We start from the raw sequence: 27,057 nt of genomic DNA, 5'->3' as shown, positions 1-27,057 counted from the left end.
GTGATTTTCTCGACGTGCCGGCGGCACGTCGGCGGAAGCAGGGCGGAGGTAGGATAGAAGCTGAGGGGTGGAAAGAGTTCGGGTCTGGTGTCGCCTCCAGAGGATTTGTTGGCAGTGGGATAGGCGGGGGTGGGGAGGGGGGTAGAGTCGACGGGCGAGGTGGGCGTGTTGTGTGAGTTCTGAGAACGTGTGTGCCCGCTTCCTCGAGAAATCCCGGCGGGGATTTCTCGCCATATGTCCGGAAAATAAGTCCTCGGGCTATGTTATCGGTGGCCTCATTTCATTTCCGCTATTGCCAGAGTGAGCCGGTACCCACACGAGCTCATTACGCCTATCGGAATTTGGTGTGCGCATTCTCAATATCTGCCTCGCGGGAGGGGGGGGGGGAGTTGGACGCGTCCGCGGGCGATGTTAAGAATGGCTGTTTTGTAATCGATAACTATATAAGCCGCATTTGTTTGGGTGATGACTAATGCTATAGAAGCTTCCTCTGCTTCTTCCGGGGTACACGGGGGGGGGGGGGGGTCTATAAAGTGGGTTAGGGGAGGGGCTGGATGGTGAGCCACACGGCTACTGAACGGTACGGACCATACGCGGCGTCCACCCAGCGCACATCCTCTGAAGTGCCGTATTCTTTATGGAGAGCTTTGGCTTGCGTGACTCGGCGGGATTGACGGTATGGTGGGCGGACGTTCTTTGGAAGGGGTTTGAGGATATACGCGGCGTGCGTGACACGAGGGCGAGAGCAGCCTGTGCGGGTGTGCGAATTCCCAGAGAGTTCAGTATATGCCGTCCGAAACCTCTCTAAGAAGCTGGATGACGGAGTAAGTGGACTGTTTTAGTGCTTTCAAGGTACGCTTGTTTTTCGCCGTGTCCTGGAAATACAGGCCAAGAATGCGGAAGATAGGTGTTTGCGGTATGGGAATGTCATGCTGATAAATCGTGATGGGGACGGTAGGGACGCGTTGCGGCCGGATTATGAGGAGTGTTGACTTCGTGGGTGAGCGTTCAAGGCCAATGCTTGCCGCTTGGGTAGCTATAGCTGTGGCTGCTTCCTGAAGGGTCGATCCTATGTGGCTCTCCGAGCCGTATGTGGCCAAACTGTTATATCATCTGCGTAAAGTGCCGTTGAGAGCGTTGGCCAAGGGATTGAAGCCGAGGTTGAAGAGGAAGGGTGATAACACTGTCCCTCGCTGGGTGCCAATGTTACAAAGGGTAAATGAGGGGGTATGTATATTATCTATATGCGGGGAGGTGGGGCGGCCGCTTAGGAAGGCCCGGATAGAGTTATTGGTCTTAGGCTATAACTGCAGCTCTTGGATGCCCTGCAGAATAGCGCTGTGCGTAACTTCGTCAAATGCTTTGGTGAGGTCTACTGCCAGGATTGCTCTGGTGTGATGTAACATGTCAGTGAGGACAACGTGTGAAATCTGTAGCAGGGCGTCCTGTGCTGAGGGATGGGCTTGAAATCATGCGATGCTATGGGGATATAGTCCGTGGAATTCCATGTGTTACGTGAGACGAGTTATGCTACTTGAGGCGCATCGCATCTTTTTTTTTCGGTATGGGCTCGTTTTGCGCGCAGAATTCAACGCTCGATATCTCGAACCCCATTGCTGTCAAAAGCGACACCATGAAAATGAGATGGCGCAAATCTCAAAGCCGTGAGCTACTTTTTCGGAGGTGGCCCAGGTGAAATTTTTGGAAATGACCCGGGTCAATCTTGGGGTTTGCCATCGTGTCGAACATGGTCAATTATCGTTGGACATTGATTTTGTTCCAAACTGGCCAAGGTAAATTTCGGGTGTCGCCCAGGCCAGAATTTTTGGAAAGGACCAGGGCCAAATTTGGAGGTCGCCGTAGTGTTTGGCACGGTCAGTTATGGCTGGACATCGATTTTGGTCCAAATCAGCCAAGGTCAAATTTCAGGTGTGGCCAGGGACTAAAATCGGGCCTCTTGGTGTCAGCGTTGCTATGGCAACGAGCTATGCACAAGCAAGATGCACAAGCAAGATTCTTCCTCGGCTCTGACGATCGTATGTGTATTTTGCGCTAATAATGTGCCCTAAAACCAGAATGCCTATTTACAAATTTCAGAACGTAAATCGTCTACAATCTGGGATCCCTCTGATTCACCATATTGTCGCCTAGTACTGACGGTAGCCCGCCAGTCATTAAGTCGGCGAAGAGGGGAAGAATCTATTATTGGGATGGCTCTTGCCAACTATAAAGTGAATGACTAGGCGGCGGCGTTAGCAACGAGAGGGCTTGGCGGGCGTCGAACAGAATCCTGCCGCTCTCGGCCGAGTCAAAGCAACTAGTACAAGAATCTGGGACAATGTGGAAGCAGCCGTGTCTGGCTGCGATCATTCGAGATCATTCTGGTCTGATGATGACGAGAAGCACTCACAACTTCGAAGAAGGTTGCGTATTTGAACTTGCCTACTCCGGTGCAGGGCTGCATTGATGTCGTAGATGGACGAGTTCTCTTGGATAAGGGAGTCTTCTGCGGAACGGTTGAAGAGAGAGAGAGAGAGAATTTCGACGTCGTATAGTTTGTCTAAGAAAGCAATCGCCGTGCATCTGTTCAGGTAGCGGTACTCTTTGCTGCAATTGTCACGAGTAGTTCGCCCTGTCTGCTCCAGAAGCAGGTATTACCTCTTGCGATGCGTAGTCCTCGATTTAAAAGCGACTCCTTGTGCCCCTCAATGCCATGGCTTCGGTGCTCTCTGCTTCCGTGGCACATACGGTGGATATAAGGGTTGAGCGGGGTGGAACGCTCACTTGTTCATCCAGGACACTCATACCAATGTGACGCTTCTGGATTGTCCCCGAAGGAGTGGCTTCATCCCTCGAAAGTGGGATGAGCTTGGACCGAAGGTCGATGATCGCCTGATGTTCATTCAGAAATTCCGTGCCCAATATTACGTCGCGAGAACATTGGTGCAGCACAACGAAGGTCGCAGGATAGGTATGTCCGTTCGCGGTCACTCGTGCTGTTCATCGTCTCCATGGCGTAGTAAGGTGTCCTCCGGTAGTGCGGATTTGTGGACCATCCCAAGCTTTTGTGTTTGTCCTCAGGGACACGGCGAATGTTCCATTCGTCACCGAATAATCGGCTTCTGCATCGACTAGAGCAGTGACTTTCCGGCCGTCGAGAGCCATCTCGAAGTTGGATCTCCTGGCTCTTGCGTTGCACGACGTCCTTGGCGTCGGGTCCCGGCTTCGTAGGATATAGGAATCATGGGTAGGGCGTGTAGTCGGGGCTGTTCTGTTTGGCGGCGTCATTTTGAAGTCAAGTCGCGTCGAGGTCGAGGATGTCCGCGGTGTGGGCGTATTGGGGGCGACGTCGCCATAGAAGCCGCGCAAATGACGGGGACGGAGATCTCGGTAGGTGGCTCCGCGTGTGAGAGAAAGGGAAGGATGGAGGGAAAGGCAGTTAGGTTAACTAGGCTCCACGTGTAGTCGGCGTGACGCAAGTCTACATCTATCTACCGTGGTCGCTGGCCGGTTTGCGGCCACGGAGCATCGCAGTCGAAACCCCGGGAGCCCATTTTTCTGTATGTTCAGTGCGGAAGAGTGTGGCCTGGCTCACCACAGCGGAAGCATAGAGGGCGGCATTGATCGGGGGTCCTCCAGAGGTCTGGTTTTATTAGCGGAGGTTGCTGATAACTGGGCAGGCGGGTGGGTGACTGGGGGTCGTTAGGGTGGCGCATATATGACCCCAGGCACTGGCTGGCGGGACACTTTCAACGGCTACGTATGGTTGAGGAGTAAGTCTTGGCTTCAAGTTCTTGGGTCAGAGTCGTCGCGAGGAAGACCCAACGCCAGTTGATCTTCTTCACGGATGATGTCAGTGAGAGAAGCCACGTGGGGCTGCTTTGACGATGCGGAGTCTGGGAAGTTCTTCGCGAACGACTGCCCCTCTAATCCCTCACAAGTTCTCGCTGCTTGGAAGCGTCGTCTGCGGATGGATCACAAAGACTTGGGCTGGGTGGTTGTGTTGGCGGGCTCGGGCTTCAAGGGTCTTTTTTTATGGTAAACGCTTCCTGAATAAATTCGTCAGTAGTTCTTAGAGGGTTCCGTACGAGGCCGACAAACATATGCTCCAATTGACGCCTCGCATCAATAGCCTTACATTCTTTTCCTCCGTCACCTCAAGGTTCGCGCTCTGGAAGAGGTGTTTCATTTCCTCAGCGTACACTGTGACGGACTCATTGGACTGTTGGATGCGTGAGTCCAGCAGTAGCTGTGGCCTTGCCTTCCGTACTACACTCGTGAGTCTTCACTAGCTCCTCTTGAATAGATCTCACGCGGCCAGGGATGTTTCATGGTTTTCATACTACGTTTAAGCAGAGCATTCGAGGGCAAGGAAAACATATCGCAGCTTCATGTCATTCTCCCACGTGTTGAATGTTGCCACGTTTTTGCATTGGTCGAGCCAGTCTTCAGGGTCTTCACCAGCGATGTCATTAAAGGTTTAGGGTACCCGGGGCTGCTGCAGAATGACTGGGATCGATGCTGCTGGTGGGGTCATGGTCGACGTCGGTGCTTCTTTCCGCTGCCGGGTGCGCTCCGGCAGGGTCGCGAACTCAGGTAGCTTCTCTTGCAGATGTCTGTTGGCTCGATGGACGGGTGACAGGTCCTACGGTGGGAGACCAAGGGGGCTGGCGTCATGTCTTGCAGGGGGTGTCCGGCACATGGACTGCTGCCCCGCTTCTCCACCAGATGTCAAGCAGTGTTGACGGGAGTCTGGCAGTCAGGAATACAGCGATGAAGTCTTTCATAAATCATATAAGCATAAAATGTCTGTAAATATGCTTGTGCCAGCGCTATCGTCCTCGTTGCTTGTATCCGCCAGGCCGACCTTACCTGCCGGAACCGCCGCTAATGCCAACCAGCTTTCCATGGTTAAGACGCAAGGTCGGTAAGCTTAGATCTACTTTTCTTTATGAATTTCATCCATGCTCTGTACAATGGGTCTCTGCGCCTTAAGAAACGTGGAAGAACATCTCATGATGTAAATTTAGCTGAAAACTAGCACGTGAAAAAGTGTTGAAAATATAAGTTCGAACATTCCTAGGTGAAACACTAGAAACGTAGAAGCCATTAGCGCTTTAGCGTTAAGGAGTCCATGTCGCAGAGAAGCCGGCGTCGGCATCGTTGGCCATGAGAAAAAATCTGCTAAAAATTCTTAGAGAAGCAACCTAGGTGAGACATCTAGGTGTCAAGTGTGCCGCTTAGGTAACGTGACTTTGTGGCGTCATCACAATTTGCCCACCGGAATTTGAGCAAGATGACCGCCGTGGCAAAAGCCAGGTAAATTAAGGATTGGTTGGAGAGGTTTCTAGTGAAGAGTAATTTTGGTCACACAAGCACCACCGATGGCAGGAGCCACTGGCGCATTGCACGGTGGCGCATTGCTTAGTTGCTGCGACACTGCGCCAGGAGTGGTATGAGGACCCTCAGGATCTGTGAATGTGAAGTAGAGAATGATCAATTCCGCATATGGGTCTTAACCCATTAAGGTTATGGCGTCATACCCTTAACACGGAGCTAACGTATCCTTTCCAAGCGTGGGTGTTCGTGTTCATAATCAAGAAATCTAAGTAAATAGTCCTCTGGCTAGCGTTGCTAGTTATGTCCGTGCTCTGTCTGCATATCCAGAGCATGTAACAACCATAAAATATCAGCTTGATTTATTAGTTTATTTCATGTATCACGGAGTTCTTTTTACCTTTCTTGTTTGTAAAATCAGAGTACATTTTATTACTGACTTCCCTCTCATGTTTCATGCTTCCTGTATGCACTATCTGCGCCCCCAAAAATGTTGCAAGCATTTCAAAGTCGCTCAGTGGTTTAGTCCCTTTTTAACATCAGACGTTTCTACATTCTCTTTTCTTTGCAGTGTTCTGGGTGACCTATTTCTTTGGCCTCGTTTTCAGTTATGTGGGCAGCTTTTTACTAAAATTTACAGAGCTGCTCTTCATGCTTCTGCTGCGCGCGCGTGTTTAATTTAGGCGAATGCTTGCTAAAAGCACATTTGTTATATTGTGGCTGCAGGAACGTGCAAGTAGTCAGACGCTGAAGACAAAATATAAAAAAAAATGGCGCAGAGAACACTTACAAAAAATGAATAATGTCCACAACCTCGTTGACCTTGCGAGGAACACCATGGCGACAATCCGCGCCGTAATGGTGGTAAATCTCCATAACGTTTGAAGGATGAAGCCAATCCAGGAAAACGACTTGCCCTGAGAAAGGTAGAGCTGCAAGTCTCGGTCGTAGGAAGGGACAGCCGTGGCGAGAAAGACTAGTGACGTCAACGCTGAGGGTACTGCAGGCAAGAGAATGTTTAGAAAATTGTCATTTCTTTTTTCCTTATATCAACGTGCTACATGACGAAATACCATCGCAACGAAATAAGGAAATAATGCGGCGCAAAACTGCGCCCAAACGGCTAAGCATAAACTTACCTTCCTGGTTTGTATATCAATGGGATCGGTTTATTGTTTAAGCAGCAGAGCGCATAAAATAGTAAAAAAAAACTTGTGCATAATCAGCGTGGGTTGTCTATGTCTATTTAGTTATTTTCAAATACAGCATGCAGTTAACATGCCCAAGCAGGTTAGATCAGTATAAAAATATTGAATACATAGAAAAATAAAAGAAAAATACATGATATAATACCTTATTGGTATCTAGAATGAAAAAGCAAAGCACAGCGCAGCACATCACACTTCAGTTAGTGGGAAATAAAAAGTCTATTGGATCATAGGGCATTCCAATTCAATCATGGAAAAAAGGGAAATATACACGTTTGTTCTTGCAAATACAGGTTGTATGTTATGGCAATTTTAAGGACAGAAGGATCCCGGGGAGTCTTTAGAGAGGTAATCTTCAGGTTTATAGGCGACTTGGAAGAAACATGGACGTTTAGAAAGGCAAGCCCGACTAGCCTTCTCCTTTCAAGGCGAAATGTGGTTTAAGGTGGGTCGGGCCGCGAATACTGATCACAAATGAAACGAAAGGCAATGCATACCATTTCTTCAACTGCATTAATGTCGGTCTAGGCACGCGAGACCCAAGCCGCACACGCATATTCCATTGTAGGTTTGTCACAAGAATTCTACGCCTCGGCTGCAGTCAGTGCTCTGTCGTATCCGTAAAGACCGAACAAGAAGAAATTGAAAACACCGTTACTTTACCTGAAAATAGCACCAATATGACAAATGCTAATAAGACCACCAGAAATGCGATGATGAGGATGAAAAGGAAAGGCGGGGATCAACGACAGCTGACATTAATGGAATTTACTAGGCACTACAGTTCATATATAGTATAACTATCGGCGATCCAAGGGTAGGTGGTCTTCAGCGACTCACAGGCTGCATTAAAATCCCTCGACAGCCCAAGATCTGCAGCGGGTGAAGACGAGCTTGGTTCACGAAACGCTTAAAAATATTCTCCAATGCATCAAGGGTGCAGCATTTAGCAGTCTTGTAATGGATACCTGGGTATTGCCTTATCCAAGAAAACACTGAGGCATGCGATATCGTTGTTGTTGCTGTTCACTGTTGCTGCTCTCCAGTGACCTGGTAATTATTTATGTGTCTTTCTATTATGGATGCTATCTATGGGATATCGTTATTACGCAGCTCATAGTTTCGCTTTCATTTCTTGGATTTTATACAGTTGACTGCGATTAGGACATATCATTGCTTACAGTATATCCTAATTTGATATCATTAAGTAATATCATTAATTATGCTTTATTTTTATATTTTATGTTAGCATTTTGGCGTGTCCGTTGTATTATTTGTCTTGCGGATTGTCTGCGTTTCTACCTGTATTTTATTATTGAGCGTTATGTCGCCAGTTCAGTATTTTCCTTTCATCATGTGTAAATGGGTAGCCGGCGCCACACTCAGCCACCAACAACTCCTTTTATTTCCATACCAATAAAGAAAGAGAGGTTCCATATTTGGACTGTTAGAACGGTCAGAGCCGGAGAAAAGAGGATTTCTCGAGAAGGGCAGCAGGGCCTGCCCTGGCAACAAAGATACACTCTAAAGCGAAAAGAAGTAATAAGGGAATAAGCTAGCTGTCCTCTAGCGCACTCTCTATTGCACCCTCTGTCCTCTAGTGTGCAGTAGAAGAGTTTACTCCCTTTTTACTCCCATATAGACGTATTTGTGTTTGGAATGCACGGCTGTCTACGGTGTACTGTGAAGGGGGAGAGGTCCACGGAGGGGAGGGATGCGAATATGCATATACACAACATGAATGCACCTGAGCATAAGCTCTTCACGAGATCAGGATGGACCTCACAGGTGAGGTAAACACAAGTGATGTGGTTGAAAATATTGTTAGTCCTTGACGGCTATTGGTTCTCAGGTTGGAATGGGTAAAACAGCAAATGCAGCATATTATTATGCAATTATCAACACTGTACTAGACAGTGCACTATACAACAGTATGCATAACAATATGGAAATCGTGTATTCTATGGCTGTAAAGATGCTTTAGGAAGTTTTGCACTAAATAAACACATTTAAGTGATGTAACCATTATTGGGTGCAAGTTCCGAGTTGTAATGCGCTGAAAATGCGGGTCTAATTGCTAAGAATAGCTTACCCCGCGGGGCAAGGGCGCGTAGGCTTGTTTGACTGAACCTCATGTTTTTTTGTTTTATGTTGAATTCCAATGGCAGATCGAGAGCGCTCCGCCGGATCACAAACGGAGCGCGTAGTTCAGGCGGAGATCACTCCCTCCCATTTTGCCAATGGAATGCATGCGCTCCCGCGGGGGCACTTCAGCGCAAGAATAGCTCCAAGTTCAGGCAACATGGCGGCGCCCTTCGAAGCGCGGCCTCTCGCTTCACCAGCGATTCGTCCTTGCCGCCACTCTGTCTCTCGCGTTCACGGCAAACAAAAGGCGCACGAAGCTATCGCTTTGTGTAATGATGCCCGCACCACAAAATTCTAGTGATGAAACGCGCCAAATTTTCACATTGCTTCCTTATTTACAGAGCTGCTAGGCTTAGAGAGTACGAGTCATCTGACGTCAGAAAGCGCGGGAGGTTCAAACAAGTCAACGATTTTGGTCTAAAAAGCGGTCACAAAGAATTGACCGCGATGGAATTGACATCCTGTTAAGAATTTTTTTTTGTTTTAACTCCAACTCAAGGAAGAAGTGCTCGAAACGATGCCGAAAGCGGGCGAAAACGTGGTCATGGCCATCGACATAAAGGGGCCTTTCACAACGTGAGCCACGTGGCCATCATGGAGGGCCTGAACAACGCCAACTGCGGAAAGAGAACCCACGACTACGTCAGGGACTTTCTCAGCAACAGAACGGCAACGGTAGGGCTAGGCGAGCTAAGAAGCGACGTCTTCCACACCCCGTGTAAAGGCACACCTCAAGGCTCGGTCATCTCGCCCGTCCTCTTCAACGTGGCAATGATTGGACTAGCAAACAAACTACAGAAGATCAAGGGAATTCAGCACGCGATGTACGCCGACGACATCACGGTCTTGACCACCCGGGGATCCCTAGGCGAAAAACAAGAAAGGCTGCAAGAAGCTGCCACCTGCGTGGAAAATTACACAAAGGAAAGAGGACTGCGGTGCTCGACAGAGAAATCGGAGCTCCTCAGAATCGGCAGACATCCCACCCAAGCAACCCTGGAAGTCACCCTCGAGGGTCAACTCATACCCGAAAAGAACATGATAAGAATCTTGGGCATGTGGCTACAAGGCAGCCGCAAATGCAGTCACACCATTAGCCTGCTAAGCAAAGCGGCAGAGCAGGTGGGCCGCATGATCAACCGCGTCTCTCAAAAGAGATACGGCATGAGAGAGGAAGACACCCTCACGCTAGTAAACAGCCTCATAGTCAGCCGAGTTACGTACTCCCTGCCGTACCACGCAACCACCAAGGCGGAAAGAGAACAAGCCGACAAAATCCTGAGGAAGGCTTACAAGACGGCTCTCCACTTACCCAGAAACACGTCAACCGAGAAACTGCTACAATTAGGCATCAGCAACACTTTCGACGAACTCGCGGAAGCGCTGCTGGGAGCACAAAAAGTCAGACTAAGAGGCACTCCTGCGGGACGGGCGCTCCTGAAAAGGCTGGGTCTGGACACTCGCGGACTGACAGACAGATACGCGGAGATGCCGGACCACCTTAGAGAAACCTTTAACGTTAAGCCCATACCGAGAAATATGGACCCTAACCTTCACGCAAACCGACGCAAGGCTAGGGCGGAGTACGTAGAGAAAACGCTAGCCTCGGAAGAAAACACAGTATACACGGACGCTGCCGTCTACCCGTGCGGGTCAGAACACACAGCCGCACTGGTAGTCGTAGACAGCAAAGGAAGAATGCTAACGAGCGCCGCAGCAAAAGTCGCGGGCTCAGCGGAGGCCGAGGAAATTGCCGTCGCGCTGGCGGCAGCAGAAGGCTACAGAACCGGTCGCCCACTCAACATACTAACAGATTCGAAAGAAACGTGCAAAAACTATACAAAGGGCAGAGTCAGCAAAACGGCCCTTAGGATACTCGGCGAGGTAGCCCCTGCAGGGTTGGAAAAACTCAGACATAATTTCATTTGGATCCCAGACCACGCGGGAATAGAGGGGAACGAAAGCGCAGACAGCTTAGCTCGAGGGGAAGCAATCCGAGCCGGGCAGTCACACGCCCCGGGTCTTCACCATCAAGCCTGCGAGGGGGGATACACAGAACTTTTAAACCTATGCAAAGGCGTCCGGATTAGATACCCGCCACCACACAAAGCTCTGACAAAGGAGCAGGCCACTGCTTGGCGCAGATTGCAAACGAACTCCTTCCCCAATTTATATATACTAAGCAAAATGTACCCGTCGCAATACAGGGACACCTGTCCGTGGTGCGGAGCCATACCCACACTCTACCACATCACATGGGAATGCGAACGTAACGAGGCATTTCACAAACACAAACACCCGAGTGCGGAGCAATGGGAGAGCCGTCTCACCAGCAGCGAGCTCACGGCCCAGAGGGCCTTTATAGAGCACGCGACCGGTGCAGCACGACTCAGTGGAGCCTTGGAATAGGGGCCCACCCTTGCTGAAAGAAGGCTCTAGTCGCCGGCGCAAGCACGAAGACGACGGAGCCTTCGATCCGCGAATCCCTTTAAAAATCTATAAATGTTTTCGCTCACTCACTCACTCGTTCTTGAAGCGATTACAGCAGCACCGGAAGCGATTACAGCGGCACGTTCGGGACGTAAAAAAACGAAAACATTCGCAACAACGCCTTCGCGGAGCACGCCGTCGTGAATGGCCACAAAATTCACTGTGACAAGGCAAGGATCATCGCAACCGAAAAAGTAGCAGCATCAGACTTCATCTGGAATCCCTAATCATACAAACTACGTCACACACGTTAAACCGGAACGGCGGTAATCTAAACCCGATATACGCACGCTCCTTGCGCCAATTATTCAACCCTTGTATGGTGATGAATTCATTGTGAACAAGGCTTCCGTGTGGAAGCCGAAACGTCAAGAACGAACCTTTTTTCACTGGTCGGCGTATCTTATTTTTCAAATGTACGCTCCCGGCCAGATGGAATTCCGTCACACGCTCAACTTCATCCCTAGCGCGTGCTGGGGAAACTTCGGCCTCTTCGGCATTGCCCTAGTGCCGGCCGCGTGGGTCGCTACAAAATCATATGTTTGTGTCAGCAAGTGTCGTTCCTTTGTTTCTCTCAGAGCAAAGCCCGCCGTGGACGGCGTGCACTCGGCAGCGCACTACCTACGACTTATTACAGCCGCAGTCGATGGAAAAAAAATTGAAAACGGCCTTTTAAGGGAAGGAAATGGCGCAGTATTTGTCTCACATCTCGGCGGACACCTGAACCGCGCCGTAAGGGAAGGGATAAAGGAGGGAGTGAAAGAAGAAAGGAAAAAAGAGGTGCCGTAGTGGAGGGCTCCCGAATAGTTTCGACCACCTGGGGATCTTTAACTTGCACTGACATCGCACAGCACACGGGCGCCTTTTGCGTTTCGCCTCCATCGAAGCACGGCCGCTGCGGCCGGGTTCGAACCCGGGAACTCCAGCTCTTTAGTCGAGCGCCCTAACCACTGAGCCACCGCGGCGGGTAAACTGACAGTCTACTTATTGCAGTTATTACAGTCACGCACCGTTAATACTACTCCCGTTTAAAGGGACGACTCGAATTATGGACAGTTTTTCTGGGAGCAAACTTTTACAATGTATTTATGCCTAATAAATATGGAAACACGTTGTCCGGGCAGGACAGGGTGAAAATGTGCGCGCCCATTGAGACCCGTGCGTCTTGTCAATATGGATAGTGTTGAGAACAAAATCCCGAGGCCCTCTATCCGATGTTCTGCCTCTTATATTTCGAGTGCAGACCACTTGCGATATGCACTGAGAATGTGAAAATGCCGTATACAGTAATGACCTTTTTGTGTTTGTGTGGCTTCATGCTTTACAGTGGCAAGGTTCCCAGTGGACGCGCCTTACAATTTGCCGCATTGTACGAGTGGCTGCGAAAAAAAATCTCTCCATGCGCAACGTTAAAAACCACATGCAGCAGCTTTCACCCGATTGAGTACCGTGTTCTTGAGATGTGAACAGTCGTCGTAGGAGATACTTCATCGCACCAAGAGGCAACATCACGCGTTTCATGGACCGCTATAGTCAATTCAAAAATGCTTCAACCTATACCATAAGATTTTAAAGATAATGGCGAGCAGAATAATGCACCTCGAACTTATAAGAGTGCCCGTTTTCCACTTCACGGTCCGCCACTATGCAAAGGAGCAGTCCGTTATAATAAACCGTTTTGCTAAATATTCCTTTTTTGTTTTTATTTATGATTCGTTATTACAGACAAGTTTATTACAGACAGGCACTTTTGTTCGGGAGTCGATTTCTCCATATTAACGAGGCACGACCGTATTTGCCCCAATTACAACCACACACTATATAGGAAAGCGACCTAACACGCTTCGGGTTTTTTAAGAACAAAGGTCAATATGATTACTTTCCATTTATGTTTGAATTTTACTCCAGAAATTGTTCATAGGTCCATCACAAAGACGCACCTTTCAAGATTTGATTTTTATATCTTGTAGTCCAATCTTAAAGCCTTTGAACGTATGGTAGTCGTTGTATTTTAACTCACTTGGCCGCGAAAAGAAATCGTGTGAACGCATGTTCCTTGTAGCTTTTAAAAAAAAAGCTCATCTTTTTCAACCGTTGTCAAATGCAGTAATGCCGGCTTAAGTATTTAGTCAGCTGTCATACTGCAGGGTCGTCGAACGCCACCGACGTAAACTAAGACAACGGGATTTTCATCTTCGTAAGAGTGACAAGCTGAGTCGGTTTGCGCATATCAAACTGTGCAGCGAACAAAGCGCAATACCTGGCGACAGAAGACAAACCTGAAGCGCATGCGCGTTTGTCTCGCCTCTAGTCTGGTGTTTCGGGCTGCTCAGTGTGCTTTGGAACTTAATTGTACGCTTTCATAGCTGGTCAGACTTACAGAAGCGTATACGTCACTAAAGATGAGGTGTCTGATTAGCTTGCTGGTTGTTAGTGGAATATGCACTCATTTATTCCACGTTTCTGGCAACGCACTGCCACCAAAAGTTTAGTGCGGGTACCTTTTTTGCTCTTTCCAACACTTGGAGAGAACCTACGTTTAATATTCCTTCAGTAAATGTGTACAGACTGAACAGTATATGTGAACAAGTTTGTGCGTCCAAGATGCAAGCGAGGCCTCATACGGAAAGTCGCAGTCGCTGGATGAAGTTATCACGGATCTCTTGTTTACTTACTGGCTCAATACTGTTAGAAAAACTATGCGTCCTTTGTTTTAGAAGACATGTCCTGTTGGGAGATATTGTACCCACCGTTCCAAACGGTCCACTCCTGATGTTCTAAAAGAACGTAGATCTGCAACACCGCTTGTGGCGCTGACTTTAAGAAGGATGTGTAAAGCCCCAAGAGGCACGCGTCACTTGTGCACTGACGCCACTCGAGAAAGTCCTCCTGGATCCCCGATTTCTTTGCCTTGCGCCCGGCCCGGTAAGTACGCCAGTGCCTTGAGAGAGGAGAAATAGACAAATATTAAAAATCCCATTGAATGAAAGCCTTACGTCATGTTAGTAGACCAAGAAGTTCAAGCCAAAAACCCTTCGAGCTTTTACGGCGGGATGAGATTTCGAAAATGGTTTTGGAAAGCTGGCTGCAGAGTAATTGTAATAAAATCGATGGCTATGAAATTTGCTGGCAATATCACAAAATAGGTGCAGCTTTACTTATTGCTCAAAACTAGGTTAAAATATTGTTTGATCTATATTTAGTTCTTTACTAATGTACCTTTTTCTTAAAATCTACAAAATTCTTGGTACTGGAAACTTTTACGAAACCAGAATCGTATATTGTACCCAGTTGGAACCAAAATTGTGCGCTGTGAACAAAAATTTATTATTTTTTCTTATTTCTCGGCGAAATAAAATTGCGAACAGCGATTGTTTCTTTTCTAGCCCTACAAATGCAGAAAGAGTTAGGCTGTTGAATTTGGATTGGTTTGGCTTGGTTTCTGGGGGTTTAACGTCCCAAAGCGACTCAGGCTGAGAGACGCCGTAGTGAAGGGCTCCGGAAATTTCAACCACCTCGGGTTCTTCAACGTGCACTGATATCGCACAGTACACCGGCATCTAGAATTTCGCCTCCATCGAAATTCGACCGCCGCGGCCAGGAGCGAACCCGCGTCTTCCGGGCCAGCAGCCGAGCGCCTTTACCAGTCAGCCACCGCGGCGTCTCATGAATTTGGAACGAGTAATGTAAAATTCATTCCTTTAAATATATTGAACCTTGTTTGCTTGCGCGTTGTAGTTCCTGAGAAAGAGATACATAAGACCGGAAAAATGCTGTTTTGAGAAAAATTCAAATAAATCCTTCCGAAACTCCCACCTTTCCGCTCGATGTGACCACAAAAAATGACGAAAGGCGTTTTGGAAGTCATAAACGCCAATGTGTACTATGTTTTCTGAAAGCCAATCAAATGTTGTGTCCGAAAAATTCAAATAAATCCTTCCGAAACTCTTATCTTTCCGCTCGATGTGACCACAAAAATGATGAAAGGCGTTTTGGAAGTCATAAACGCCAATGTGTACTATGTTTTCTGAAAGCCAATCAAATGTTGTGTCCGAAAAATTCAAATAAATCCTTCCGAAACTCTTATCTTTCCGCTCGATGTGACCACAAAAATGATGAAAGGCGTTTTGGAAGTCATAAACGCCAATGTGTACTATGTTTTCTGAAAGCCAATCAAATGTTGTGTCCGAAAAATTCAAATAAATCCTTCCGAAACTCTTATCTTTCCGCTCGATGTGACCACAAAAATGATGAAAGGCGTTTTGGAAGTCATAAACGCCAATGTGTACTATGTTTTCTGAAAGCCAATCAAATGTTGTGTCCGAAAAATTCAAATAAATCCTTCCGAAACTCTTATCTTTCCGCTCGATGTGACCACAAAAATGATGAAAGGCGTTTTGGAAGTCATAAACGCCAATGTGTACTATGTTTTCTGAAAGCCAATCAAATGTTGTGTCCGAAAAATTCAAATAAATCCTTCCGAAACTCTTATCTTTCCGCTTGATGTGACCACAAAAATGATGAAAGGCGTTTTGGAAGTCATAAACACCAATGTGTATATGTTTTCTGAAAGCTAATCAAATGTTGTGTCATGACATTGCCAAAATTAATGAATTTTTTAATGCAAGTAAAATCTCCAAAAACTCCCACCTTTTGCCTAGGTGCAACCATGGAAAAAATAAATAAAAATAGGTGGAGCTGAAAGTTCTTGTACCCGTTTCCTGCGGACAGGTCTTGCGCACGCTCATGAGGCAAGAAAGGCTTTCGCCTTAAAACGACGGTGCACTTTACATCGCTAATAAAAGTAATGCAGGGGTAAGCAGGGTTCAGGGGTTAGGGCGCTCGGCTACTGATCCGCAGTTCCCGGGATCGAACCCCACCGCGGCGGCTGCGTTTCGATGGAGGCGAAACGCTATGGCGCCCATGTGCTGTTCGATGTCAGTGTGCGTCAAAAGTCTTCAGGTGATCAAAATTATTCCGAGGCCCTACACTACCGCACCTCTTTCTTCTGTCACTCCCTCCTTTATCCCTTCCCGTAAGGCGCGATTCAGGTGTCCAACGATATATTTGAGACAGACACAGCGCCATTTCCTTTCCCCCTAAAAAAATTTTTACCCAGCAGTGCTAGCGCACCTACTTCGCATTTGATTAACTACCCAAATTGGCTGTATTGTTGACAATAAGAATAAATAAAATAAAAACTAATATAAAAGGATCAGAAGAAATAAAAATAAAACCAACTCAATTTCAAATAAAAAAATAAATAAAAAAATGAAAATGGACTGAGAAAGAGAGGCATGGAAAAGACTCGCATTTCAACTCTTAAGCAGACAGTTGAATTGACTTGGCAGATACTGCGTCATTTCCTTTTCCCAAAAACCAATTTTCAATTTTTCTGTTTGGAATCTTCGGCGGGCGCTCGAAGCGAGCGGACGTGTTTTTTAGCTCTCTGCTCCTTCGGACGCTGGGCCTAAGGCTTCGCGGCGCTGCGGGGTTTCCCCATGGAGGCCACAGACAGCGTGAACGAGCGAAGGCCTGTGTTCGGCGGTGACAGTGAGCAACGCAGGGCAGGCCACTCACGATCACGGAGACGAACGCCATCCAGAGCAAGGTCGTCCAGCCCCATTCGGCGAATGCAGGCTGAGATCACTGATCTGCGGGACACGGTGAGGTGCCTGACGGCGGCGCTGAACACCACCTCGGAGAACCTCGAGTCCGTCATCGGTACCTTGGACGTGTCGCCGGCGAACCCACGCGTTCTAGCCTTGAGGGGCGCCATGGCGCTCGCTCACCAGCAGACACAGAACTCCATGGCGGCTCCCACTCGGCATTTCTGGCCACCCCTGCGCTTCCTGTCGCCATTGCTGCACCTGGGGAACCGGCTGTGATGCCCTCTCCCCCTGATGCTGCTGCTGCGGGCTCACCCCGGACACTTGCAGCCGAGGAGAGCATGTGCACCCCAATGGACGAGTCTGCGCTCCGGAAACGGCGACGCTCAACGGGGTCCGAGGAAGAGAGGGACTCGGAAATCAAAAGGGATACCGCGGTGGCCAAGCGGGAAGCTCGAAGGCCCCCACCGTCACTGTTCCCTCTCCCTCCACACTCGAAGGAGCAGGGCCTTCCCAGCACGAGCCCCATGGAGCCCACCTCCAGCCTGCTGCTGATGCTGCTGCTGATGCTGCTGCTGTTGCTGCTGGTGGTGGTGGTGGTGAAAACATTTATTACGGATGAATAGGAGGTATGTTTGGATCAGCCCGTAAGGGACCGATCCGTACAAGCACTAGGTGGAGGTCCCTAGTATGGGACCCCAGTGGCGGTTGCCGCCGCCCGGGCGCGCCCGACTAAGGCTTGTTGGGCCTGTAAGTCGTGGCAGCCGAGCAGGGTCGCCTCCCAGTCCTCCCGGGTTGGGTTGGGGATGGGGGGAATAGCGGGGTTGGAGGGGCAGGCCCAAACCATGTGATAGGTGTCAGAGGACACTGCACTACAGTGTGGGCAGCTGCCACTAAAGGAGGGGTCAAAATGTTTTAGCCCTGCCGGGCACAGCAATGTATTGGTGAGAAGGCGGAGAAGGAGCCGCTCATCCGCCTTCTTCAGGCCTTTACATGGACTAGGGTAAAGCTGCTGGGGCGACGGTATCCGGAAGAAAACCGCGTGCGACGTCACCAAATCCCGCCGCACGAGATCAGGCTGCGGCTGGGGCTTCGTCTGCTGGCAGCGAGCGCGCCCAACTCCGCGGCGCGCCGCAGACAGCGGCGACGCTGATGCTGGGGCCAGAAGGGTCCCGTGGCGCACCATCACTACCAAGGCGCAGCGGCGTCGGAGAGCTGCCCTGGAGCGAGCCGCGGCTGCCGTGGAGGTCCCGTCCAGCCTGGTGGGCACGGTGCTGTTTCGGCTGGCGAACCGGGGCACCGCCTTCACCAGGGAACAAGGCTGGGAGTTGGCCGACGAGATCGGATCCCGCCCGGGCGTCCTTGCCGTCCGGGTAAACAGGCGGCGGAATGTGGTGGCAGTGGACGCGGGGAGCAGCGATGCTCTTCAGGCCCTGCTAGCCACGGCCGTCATCCGCGGCGTGCCGGTCTGCGCCAAGGAGCCTCCTCCTCGGAACCAAAGCTCCGGCCTAGTCTTCGGCGTGGACGGCCGCAGGACGGCGGAGGAGCTGCTAGCGGCGGCGGAGTCAACGGTGCCGATGGTGTCGGCGTCTCTGTCGGGCAACACACTCGCTCTCCGTTTTGCGGCGCCGACACCCCCGGCGTTCATCACCATATTCAAGCGCAGGCTCGCGGTCCGCCCCTGCCGTCCCCGACCGCTCCAGTGTGCCAAGTGCGCCAGCCTGGGGCATGCCACTGAGGTGTGTCGCGCTCCTGCCCGATGCACGCGCTGCGGTGGGCCGCACGAGCCTGGTACCATGCGCGAGCATGCCCCGGTGCATTAGCTGCGGGGGGCGGCACGCAGCCATTGACCCAGCGTGCTCGCACTGGCAGCGAGAGCGTCACGTGGCCACTTTAATGACCACATCCATGGCCCCGATGTCCAGGCGGGTTGTCCGAGCGGTTGTCCAGGCTGAAACAGCGGCCCCAGCCCAGCAACATCAGTAGACGCCGCGCGCGCTTTCTTATGCGCAGGCCGTCAGGGGAACACCACAGCAGCAGCAGCCACCGAAGCAACGACAGCGCCGGCAGTGGCAGCGGCGATCCGGTTGCCCGGCGTCCCGTACAGGGCGGCCCGAGCCTGCGGCCGCTTCTCATGGTCAGCCCTCTGACGCACGAGACGCGGAGATCGCGCGCCTAAAGCTGGTGTGGCGCACCTTCAGCGCACTTTTCCCGGAGGGCACCGATGGACACCGGGCTTGCTTAGAAGCAGCGGGTGCTCCCGCACCGATGGCTGTTCGCCGGACTCCCTCCCGCATACCATCCATCCTGCAGTGGAACGTGCGCTCACTTGCGGCGCGGTATGCTGAAATGCTAGTTCGCATCGCACAGGATTCGCCGGAAGTTATCGCGCTGCAGGAGACCTACGTACGTTCACATGACTGGGAGCCCCAGATGCGGCTACCTGGCTACATTGGCTACCACTCAGCCACCACGTGCGAGGAACCCACCTGTGCTGCAGTGTCCTGTTGTGTCACATCTCATCGCCCCGGGCAATCAAGGTGCGCGATATACGTGCGGCAGGACGCCCAGCACACCCTCGTCGGCTCGGCGGCGGCGACATCTGACGCCCAGGAGTGCGTGGTGGTGACAGTGCGCGTCGGTGTTGTTGACACGTCGGTGGCCAGTGTTTATGTGCGTCTAGCTGTCGCGTAAACGGGCTTGACGTCCCGTCTGTTCTCCGTCAGGTAGTTACACGCAGTGACCGAACGCTCCGCGAGTTCTACCTTGAACGATTAATAACTGGACGCCCCACTTCAGTTGTAGCCAACACAGTGCTGTGCGCGTGTGATTTAATTCCTCTAAAATGAACTAATCACGCCCACAACCCGGACACATTTCTTATTGTGTAAATAGTTTGTACATATTACTTCTCCCCCTGTCCTCTCTTCCTGTTCCCTCACCTCTTTCATTTCATTTCTCCATTCTGCCTGCTATCCTTTATTTCCGCTGCCCCAGCTCAGGTGGTTCAGTATCGATGGCAGATGCCGGGGCTAGCAAAAATCTTTTCCTTCCTTTTTACTATTATTTTAATAAATAAAACCACTACCACCAATTTTTCTGCTTGGGAAAGGAAATGGTGCTGTACCTGTCTCACATATCGGCCGACACCTGAACCGCGTCGTAATGAAAGCCATTGTGAATAAATTACAGGATTGCAGACTTAAGTGCAATCCTGTAATTTTTTCACAGTTGTAGTTGCTGGTCGTTTGTTGTTTTTGTATTTCGCGATCAATTTGTGCTGCTTGCCCGAATCTTCTCCTACGAGCGGAAAATGAAAATTGGTTTTGAGGAAAGGAAGCGACGCAGTAACTGTCTGACATATGTTTATGGACACTCGAACCGTGCCGTAAGGGAAGGCATAAAGGAGGGACTGAGAGAAGAAAAGAAGAAAGATGCCGTAGTGGAGACCTCGGGAATAATTTCGACCGCCTGGCGATCTTTAACGTGCACTGGCATCGCACAGGAAACGTAATAGTAATAATTGGTTTATGTGGAAAGGAAATGGCGCAGTATCTCTCATATATGAGGTGGACACATGAACCGCGCCGTAAGGGAAGGGATAAAGGAGGGACTGAAAGAAGAAAGGAAGGAAAAGGTGACGAAGCGGTGGGCTCCGGAATAATTTCGACCACCTGGGGATATATAACGTGCTGTGGCATCGCTCAGCACACGGGCGCCCTAGCGTTTTGGTGGTGGTGGTAGTGGTTTTATTAAAAATAATAGTAAAAAGGAAGGAAATGATTTTTGCTAGCCCCGGCATCTGCCATCGATAGTGAAGCACCTGAGCTGGGGCAGATGAAATAAAGGAATGCAGGCATAATGGAGAAATGAAATGAAAGAGGTGGGGCAGATGAAATAAAGGAATGCAGGCAGAATGGAGAAATGAAATGAAAGAGGTGAGGGGACAGGAAGAGAGGATAGAGGGAGAAGTAATATGTATAGTGTTTTGCCTCCATAAAAATATTGGCGGTGGTTTAGCTCTGGTTAAACCTGGGGTGACGCGATAGCTTGAGATGGCTGAGCGGAACTTGGTCACGTGACCAACCACGTGACAAGCCACGTGAGCAGCCACGGCAGCTGTTCCGCACCACGTGACCAACCGCGTGACAGTGTGGCGGCGGCACCACGCTCAAGGCTCAAAATGCTACCGTAATGTAGCTCTCGCTACAAAACGCAGCCGCCGTGGTCGGGTTCGAACCCGGGAACTCCGGATCAGTAGCCGAGCGCTCTAACCACTGAGCCACCGCGGCGGGTAGGAGCATAGATGCCAATTTTTTTTGTGTCCTGCTTTCGTCTTTGGTATGGTGTGCAGCTCCTCAGCATACATAAATCACTACTCGGAATTCACTCTCGCGAGGTTGGCAGTTGAAGATTGAGATGGAATTCTCTCATGCTGTTCCGGCGTGTGTTTCGACAAGTTAATGGTGGCCATAACGCCAACTTGGAAGTTCAGGTCGTGTGAGACTTGGAAAAAAAAAAAGCTGTGATGCGATCTCTGCCTTTCCCGGCCAACAGCTGAAACGATAAAAATTAAGAAGCGGCTGTAATATCGCGCATTTTTTGTTTGAAACCGCGTGACCTGAACTGACCTTGACGCTATGGACATCGTTTGGCGGCCGAAGTCGAAACTGAATCATGGTGAGATAAAAAAAAATTCACATGAATTGAAGCATTATTTGCCGGTTGTAGGCGGACTCCTTGTTAATTGAAAATTGGTTTGGGGGAAAGAAAATGGCGCAGTAACTGTCTCACATACCGCAGTGGACACCTGGACCGCGCCGTAAGGGAAGGGAAAGAGGAAGGAGTAAAAGAAGAAAGGAAGAAAGAGGTGCTGTAGTGGAGGGCCTCGGTATAATTTCGACCACCTGGGGATCTTATCGAAATTATTCCGGGGCCCTCCACTGCGGCACCTCTTTCTTCCTTTCATATTTCACTACCTCCTTTATCCCTTCCCTTACGGCGCGGTTCAGTTGTCCAACAATACATGAGACAGATACTGCGCCATTTCATTCCCCAAAAATGAATAATAATAATAATAATAATAATAATAATAATAATAATAATAATAATAATAATAATAATAATAATAATAATAATAATAATAATAATTGTCATCATTATTATTGTTGTTATTATTATTATTATCTTTAACGTGCACTGACATCGCACAGCACACGGGCGCCTTAGCGTTTCGCCTTCATCGAAACGCGGCCGCCGCAGTTGTGTTCGAGCCCGGGGACTCCGGCTCAGTAGACGAGCACCATAACCACTGAGCCGCTGCGGCGGGCATACGAGCCGAAGACTTTAGAGTTTCGGTGTCTTTTGAAGTTTAGCGAAAAGCTTGTTGCCTCAGTCAACTATCAACAATAACGATGAAGGGTGTACTTATCTTTCAGTGGCTTTAGCGTTGTGCAGATGATCTCAAGGTCTCTGTATCGAACCCGGCCATGGCGGTTGTCTTTCTATGGAGGCGATATTTAAAAAAAACGACCGTCTAGTGTGCGATGTCATCGCGCGTTAAAGAACCCTGAGTGGTTCCACATAACTGCAGCGTAAAAAATTACGAGCACAAAAAAGGGGAGAAACACATACGACACGGACAAAAGCTGCACTCACAACTGATTTTATTTCGCCAGGAATGGGAAATATAAAGGTTCCGCCGCGGATGCGCGCGCAGCAAGTACACGTACCTCGATCACAAAAACCAAAAACCAAAAAACCAAAAAAACAAAAACCAAATCCAAAAAACTAAAAACAAAACTTTATCACACCGTGAAACCCATCTTATCGCCTGGCAGAGAAAGGTCACATTCCGCTTTATACAGATGAACAGAAGTATCGCTTACGCAAAAAACGCCCTTTTTCTTTATATGGTAAGCTAAACCCGGAGTGGTTTTGATTAGGACGTAATTTTCCACTTTGGAATTCCTAATTGGCCGTAGGTAACTTTCCCACGTTAAGTTCAAGAATTATTTTCTTCTGCTTACCTATATGGAATACCAAGCAGAGTACTCAAGAAGAAGGTGCGGGGATCATATCCGTCGATAAGGAACCACATGCCGCTGTGCAAGTTCACCAGCAGGGTGGGCCCAAAAGATAAACTCATCGTTACAAAAGCGTACTCCGACTGCTCCTTTCGCCAGTATTTTATTGCTGTGTAGATATCTGTGGCATAAAAAGACACAAAAACGAAAAGACACGCTCCAGTCACGATATCTTAACGAGGTCTGGCACATATCATATTCCTTTTCAAACTTAGAACCCTATTTCCTCACGCGTCCCCGTTAGTCTTGGCATTATCTGCGGGTAGCGAAAGCTGGAGAGCAGTAGTAGTAGTAAGTGGTTTTTATTAAAATAATAATAAAAAGGCAGGAAAAGATTTTTGCTAGCCCCGGACTCTGCCATCGATACTGAAGCACCTGAGATGGGGCAACGGAAATAATAGATAGAAGGCAGAATGGAGAAATGAAATGAAAGTGGTGAGAAAACAGGAAGAGAAGATAGGGGGAGAGGTCATATACAAAAACTATTTACACAATAAAAAAATATGTCCAGGTTGTGCGCGTGATTAATGGAGAGCAGCTGCACACGAGGAATTTGAGAGATCGGCGTTGGAAATTGGAAACTGGTCGTCCGTGTGCTGTGCGATGTCAGTGCACGTTAAAGATCCCCAGGTGGTCGAAATTATTCCGGAGCCCTCCACTGCGGCACCTCTTTCTTCTTTCACTCCCTCCTTTATCCCTTCCCTTACGGCGCGGTTGAGGTGTCCAACGATACGGGAGACAGATACTGCGCCACTTCCTTCCCTAAAAACTAATTAAGAAATAATAATAATAATAATAATAATAATAATAATAATAATAATAATAATAATTGGTTTTTGAGGAAAGGAAACGGCGCAGTACCTGTCTCTGTCTCGTGTATCGTTGGACACCTGAGCCGTGCCGTAAGGGAAGGGATAAATGAGGGAGTGAAAGAAGAAAGGAAGAAAGTGGTGCCGTAGTGGAGGGCTCCGGAATAATTTCGACCACCTGGGTAACTTTAACGTGCACTGACATCGACAGCACACCGGAAATTGGTTTTTGGGGAAAGGAAATGGCGCACAATCTGTTTCACATATCTCGGTGGACACCCGAACCGCGCCGTAAGGAAAGGAAGGTAGGAGTGAAAGAAGAAAGGAAGAAAGAGGGACCATAATTTCACATGTTGATTTCAGTGTGCCGCACGTATATCGCGCACCTTGATTTCCCAGGGCGATGAGATGTGACACAACAGGGCACTGCGGCACAGGTGGGTTCTTCGCACGTGGTGCCTGAGTGGTAGCCAATGTGGCCAGGTAGCCGCATCTGGGGCTCCCCGTCATGTGAACGTACGTACGTCTCCTGCAGCGCGATAACTTCCGGCGAATCCTGTAAGATGCGAACTAGTATTTCGGCATACCGCGCCGCAAGTGAGCGCACGTTCCACTGCAGAATGGATGGTATGCGGGAGGGAGTCTTGCGGCTAGCCATCATGCTGGCTTATCTGTGCGGGAGCACCCGCTGCTTCTAAGCAGGCCCGGTGTCCATCGGTGCCCTCCGGGAAAAGTGCGATGAGGGCGCGCAACGCCAGCTTTAGGCGCGCGATCTCCGCGTCCCGTGCGTCAGGGGGCTGGCCATGAGGAGCGGCCGCAGGCTCGGGCCGCGCTGTAACGGGACGCCGGGCAACCGGATCGCCGCTGCCTTTGCTTCGGTGACTGCTGCTGCTGGGGTGTTCCCCCTGAAGGCCTGCGCATAAGAAAGCGCGCGCGGCGTCTGCTGATGTTGCTGGGCTGGGGCCGCTGTCTCAGCCTGGACGACGGCTCGGACAACCCGCCTTGACATCGGGGCCATGGATGTGGCCATTAAAGTGGCCACGTGACGCTCTCGCTGCCAGTGCGGGCACGCTGGGTCAATGGCTGCGTGCCGCCCCCCCGCGGTATATGCACCGTGGCTTGCTCGCGCAGGTACCAGGCTCGGCGGCGGCGACATCTGACGCCCAGGACTGCGTGGTGGTGACAGCGCGCGTCGGTGGTGTTGACACGTCTGTGTCCAGTGTTTATGTGCGTCCAGCTGTCGCATGGAACGCGCTGTTTTCGTGCTGTGTCTTCGGGCTGTGCCCCGCGCCAAATCATCTGTGGTGATTTTAACGGCCACCATAGTGCGTGGGGCAGTGCGCGCCACTCCCCGCGTGGAGACGACCTGCACGACGCAGCAACGCAGCTGGGACTCGCCCTTTTGAACACCGGCGAGCCCACCTTTCGACGACGGGGAGCAACCGGCTCCTCCATCGACGTTGCCTTCGCATCCAGAGGCATCGAGGCGACATGGCGCCGATCACCATCTCTCTGGGGCTCGAATCATTACTCCATCCTAATCGAACCCACTGCGTTGGAGGCGCGCCCCAAACGTGCCTACTCCATTAGCAACTGGAGTGCGTTCAGGCGGGCGGTCGACGGGGCGGCGGCCACTGGCGCAGATTTCTTTTCAAGTCTAGTCCGAAGCGCTCTCGCAGCCACCCAACGAGCAGAGGTAAGGGCAGGGCAGCCCACACCTGATATGAAGCTGCTCAATCTGCGCGAGAAGAGAGATCGCGCAGAGCGACGGGCGCGACGGACTGACAGAGCCGCCGACTGGACTGTCTACAACCGCTTGGACGCGGCAGCGCGCCGCCACCAAGCTATACCGCCGGCAGTGGGCTTCACTATGCCAAAGATGGAGGAAGATGTCAGCTCGCGGAGGCTGTTTGACACCCTGCGGCGCATCACCGAACCACAGGCAAACCGTCAACCGCTGGCCGCCCTCGCAATCTCCAGCGGGCTCAGCTTTGTAGAATTGGCAGAGCGGTTTGCCGATCGATTCGCGCCGCCCAGCCCCGCAAACGCCGCTAACATAGCTGCTCCTGAGAGCCCCAGAAGCGACGCCAGTCCCTCGCCCGTCGCCGCGGAAGGTCCATGTGATGCACTGTTCACCGCGGCGGAACTGAACAATGCGCTGCAGCGCTGCCACCGCCGCTCGGCGCCCGGACCGGACGGGGTGACATACCAGATGCTGCGAAACATGGATGCGCAGCAACGACAGATCCTCCTGCAGCAGATCAACTTGGTGTGGGAACGCGGGGAGCTACCGGAGGATTGACGAACCGCGGTTGTTTGTCGCATCCGAAAGGCAGGGCGCTCACCTACGGAGCTGAGCGGATACCGACCAGTGGCATTACCATCGGCGGCAGGTAAGCTCATGGAGCATATGGCGTTGCAGCGTCTGAACGAGCGGGCTGCGGAGGCCGATTTGTTTGACGAGCGGCAGACGGGTTTCCGTGGGATGCGGTGCACGGCTGATTACATATCGGACGTTGTTACAGCGCTGGAGCATGCCAGTGCGGCAGGCCAGGTTGCGCTGCTGCTACTACTGGACGTCTCGGGCGGTTTTGACAACTTTCACCGCGCACCAATCCTCGCGGTGCTTGAGGGGGCTGGTGTGAGCGGGCGCCTTTTGCGATACGTTCATGGCTTCCTGAGCGGGCGCACCATGCGCGTACCAGTAGGGGGTAAGCTCTCCAAGCCTCGCCCGGTGGACATGGGCGTGCCGCAGGGCTCTGTCCTATCACCATTTCTGTTTAATGTAGCCATGTCGGTGGTGCCGGCCTCCCTCCCCACGAGCGGCCGACACCATGTGTACATGTCCATATATGCAGACGACATAGCTCTGTGGTGCCGGGAACCACCGAGCGAGGCGTTCCGCGTGCGGGAGTGCCTTCAGGGAGCCCTGACCGCAATCGATGCCAGCTTGCGCGGACTTGGTCTGTCGCTGAGCGCGGACAAATCGGTGGCCATGGCCTGCGTTTCGCGCTCGCGCGCGCACCTTGCTCCACTGTCACTGTACGGGACTCCGATTCCTTGGCGTACATCGGTGCGGTACCTTGGCCTGGACATCGACTGGCGCCTTTCCTTCCGCCCCGCGGCGACCACGGCCTGTCTGCAGATGAAGAGGATCACCGCCGCCGTGCACAAGCTCACTGCTCGAGGCCAGGGCATCTCCCAGCAAGCCGCGCTGCGTATATATAATGCCGCAGCTTTGGGGGCGGTGCTCTATGCGCTGCCGCTCGTCACGGTGCGCAAGCCGTGCTGGAAGAAACTCGAGCTTCAGCACCGCAAGTCCCTGCGCGTGTGCCTAGGCCTGCCCAAAAACTCGCAGTGCGCCGCAACGTTG

The 27,057-nt window shown here is 50.8% G+C and overlaps 1 protein-coding gene across 3 annotated transcripts in view; it reads right to left on the bottom strand.

Annotated features, from left to right (window-relative positions):
* LOC144106376 (XK-related protein 4-like) overlaps nucleotides 1-27,057 on the bottom strand; it is a 56,314-nt gene that overhangs the window by 9,509 nt on the left and 19,748 nt on the right. For 2 of the 3 annotated variants that reach the window (XM_077639156.1, XM_077639155.1), the window contains 3 exons: nucleotides 22,819-22,996; nucleotides 13,931-14,121; nucleotides 6,128-6,337 (listed from right to left, as the gene is read on the bottom strand). In XM_077639156.1, the coding sequence (XP_077495282.1) occupies nucleotides 6,128-6,337; nucleotides 13,931-14,121; nucleotides 22,819-22,996 (579 nt within the window). The remainder of the gene's footprint in view (nucleotides 1-6,127; nucleotides 6,338-13,930; nucleotides 14,122-22,818; nucleotides 22,997-27,057) is intronic. The other variant, XM_077639157.1, reaches the window with a different exon arrangement.

This window comes from Amblyomma americanum, chromosome 10, assembly GCF_052857255.1.
Source record: "Amblyomma americanum isolate KBUSLIRL-KWMA chromosome 10, ASM5285725v1, whole genome shotgun sequence".
Classification (NCBI taxonomy): domain Eukaryota; kingdom Metazoa; phylum Arthropoda; class Arachnida; order Ixodida; family Ixodidae; genus Amblyomma; species Amblyomma americanum.
This window is presented reverse-complemented; position numbering and strand designations above follow the sequence as displayed.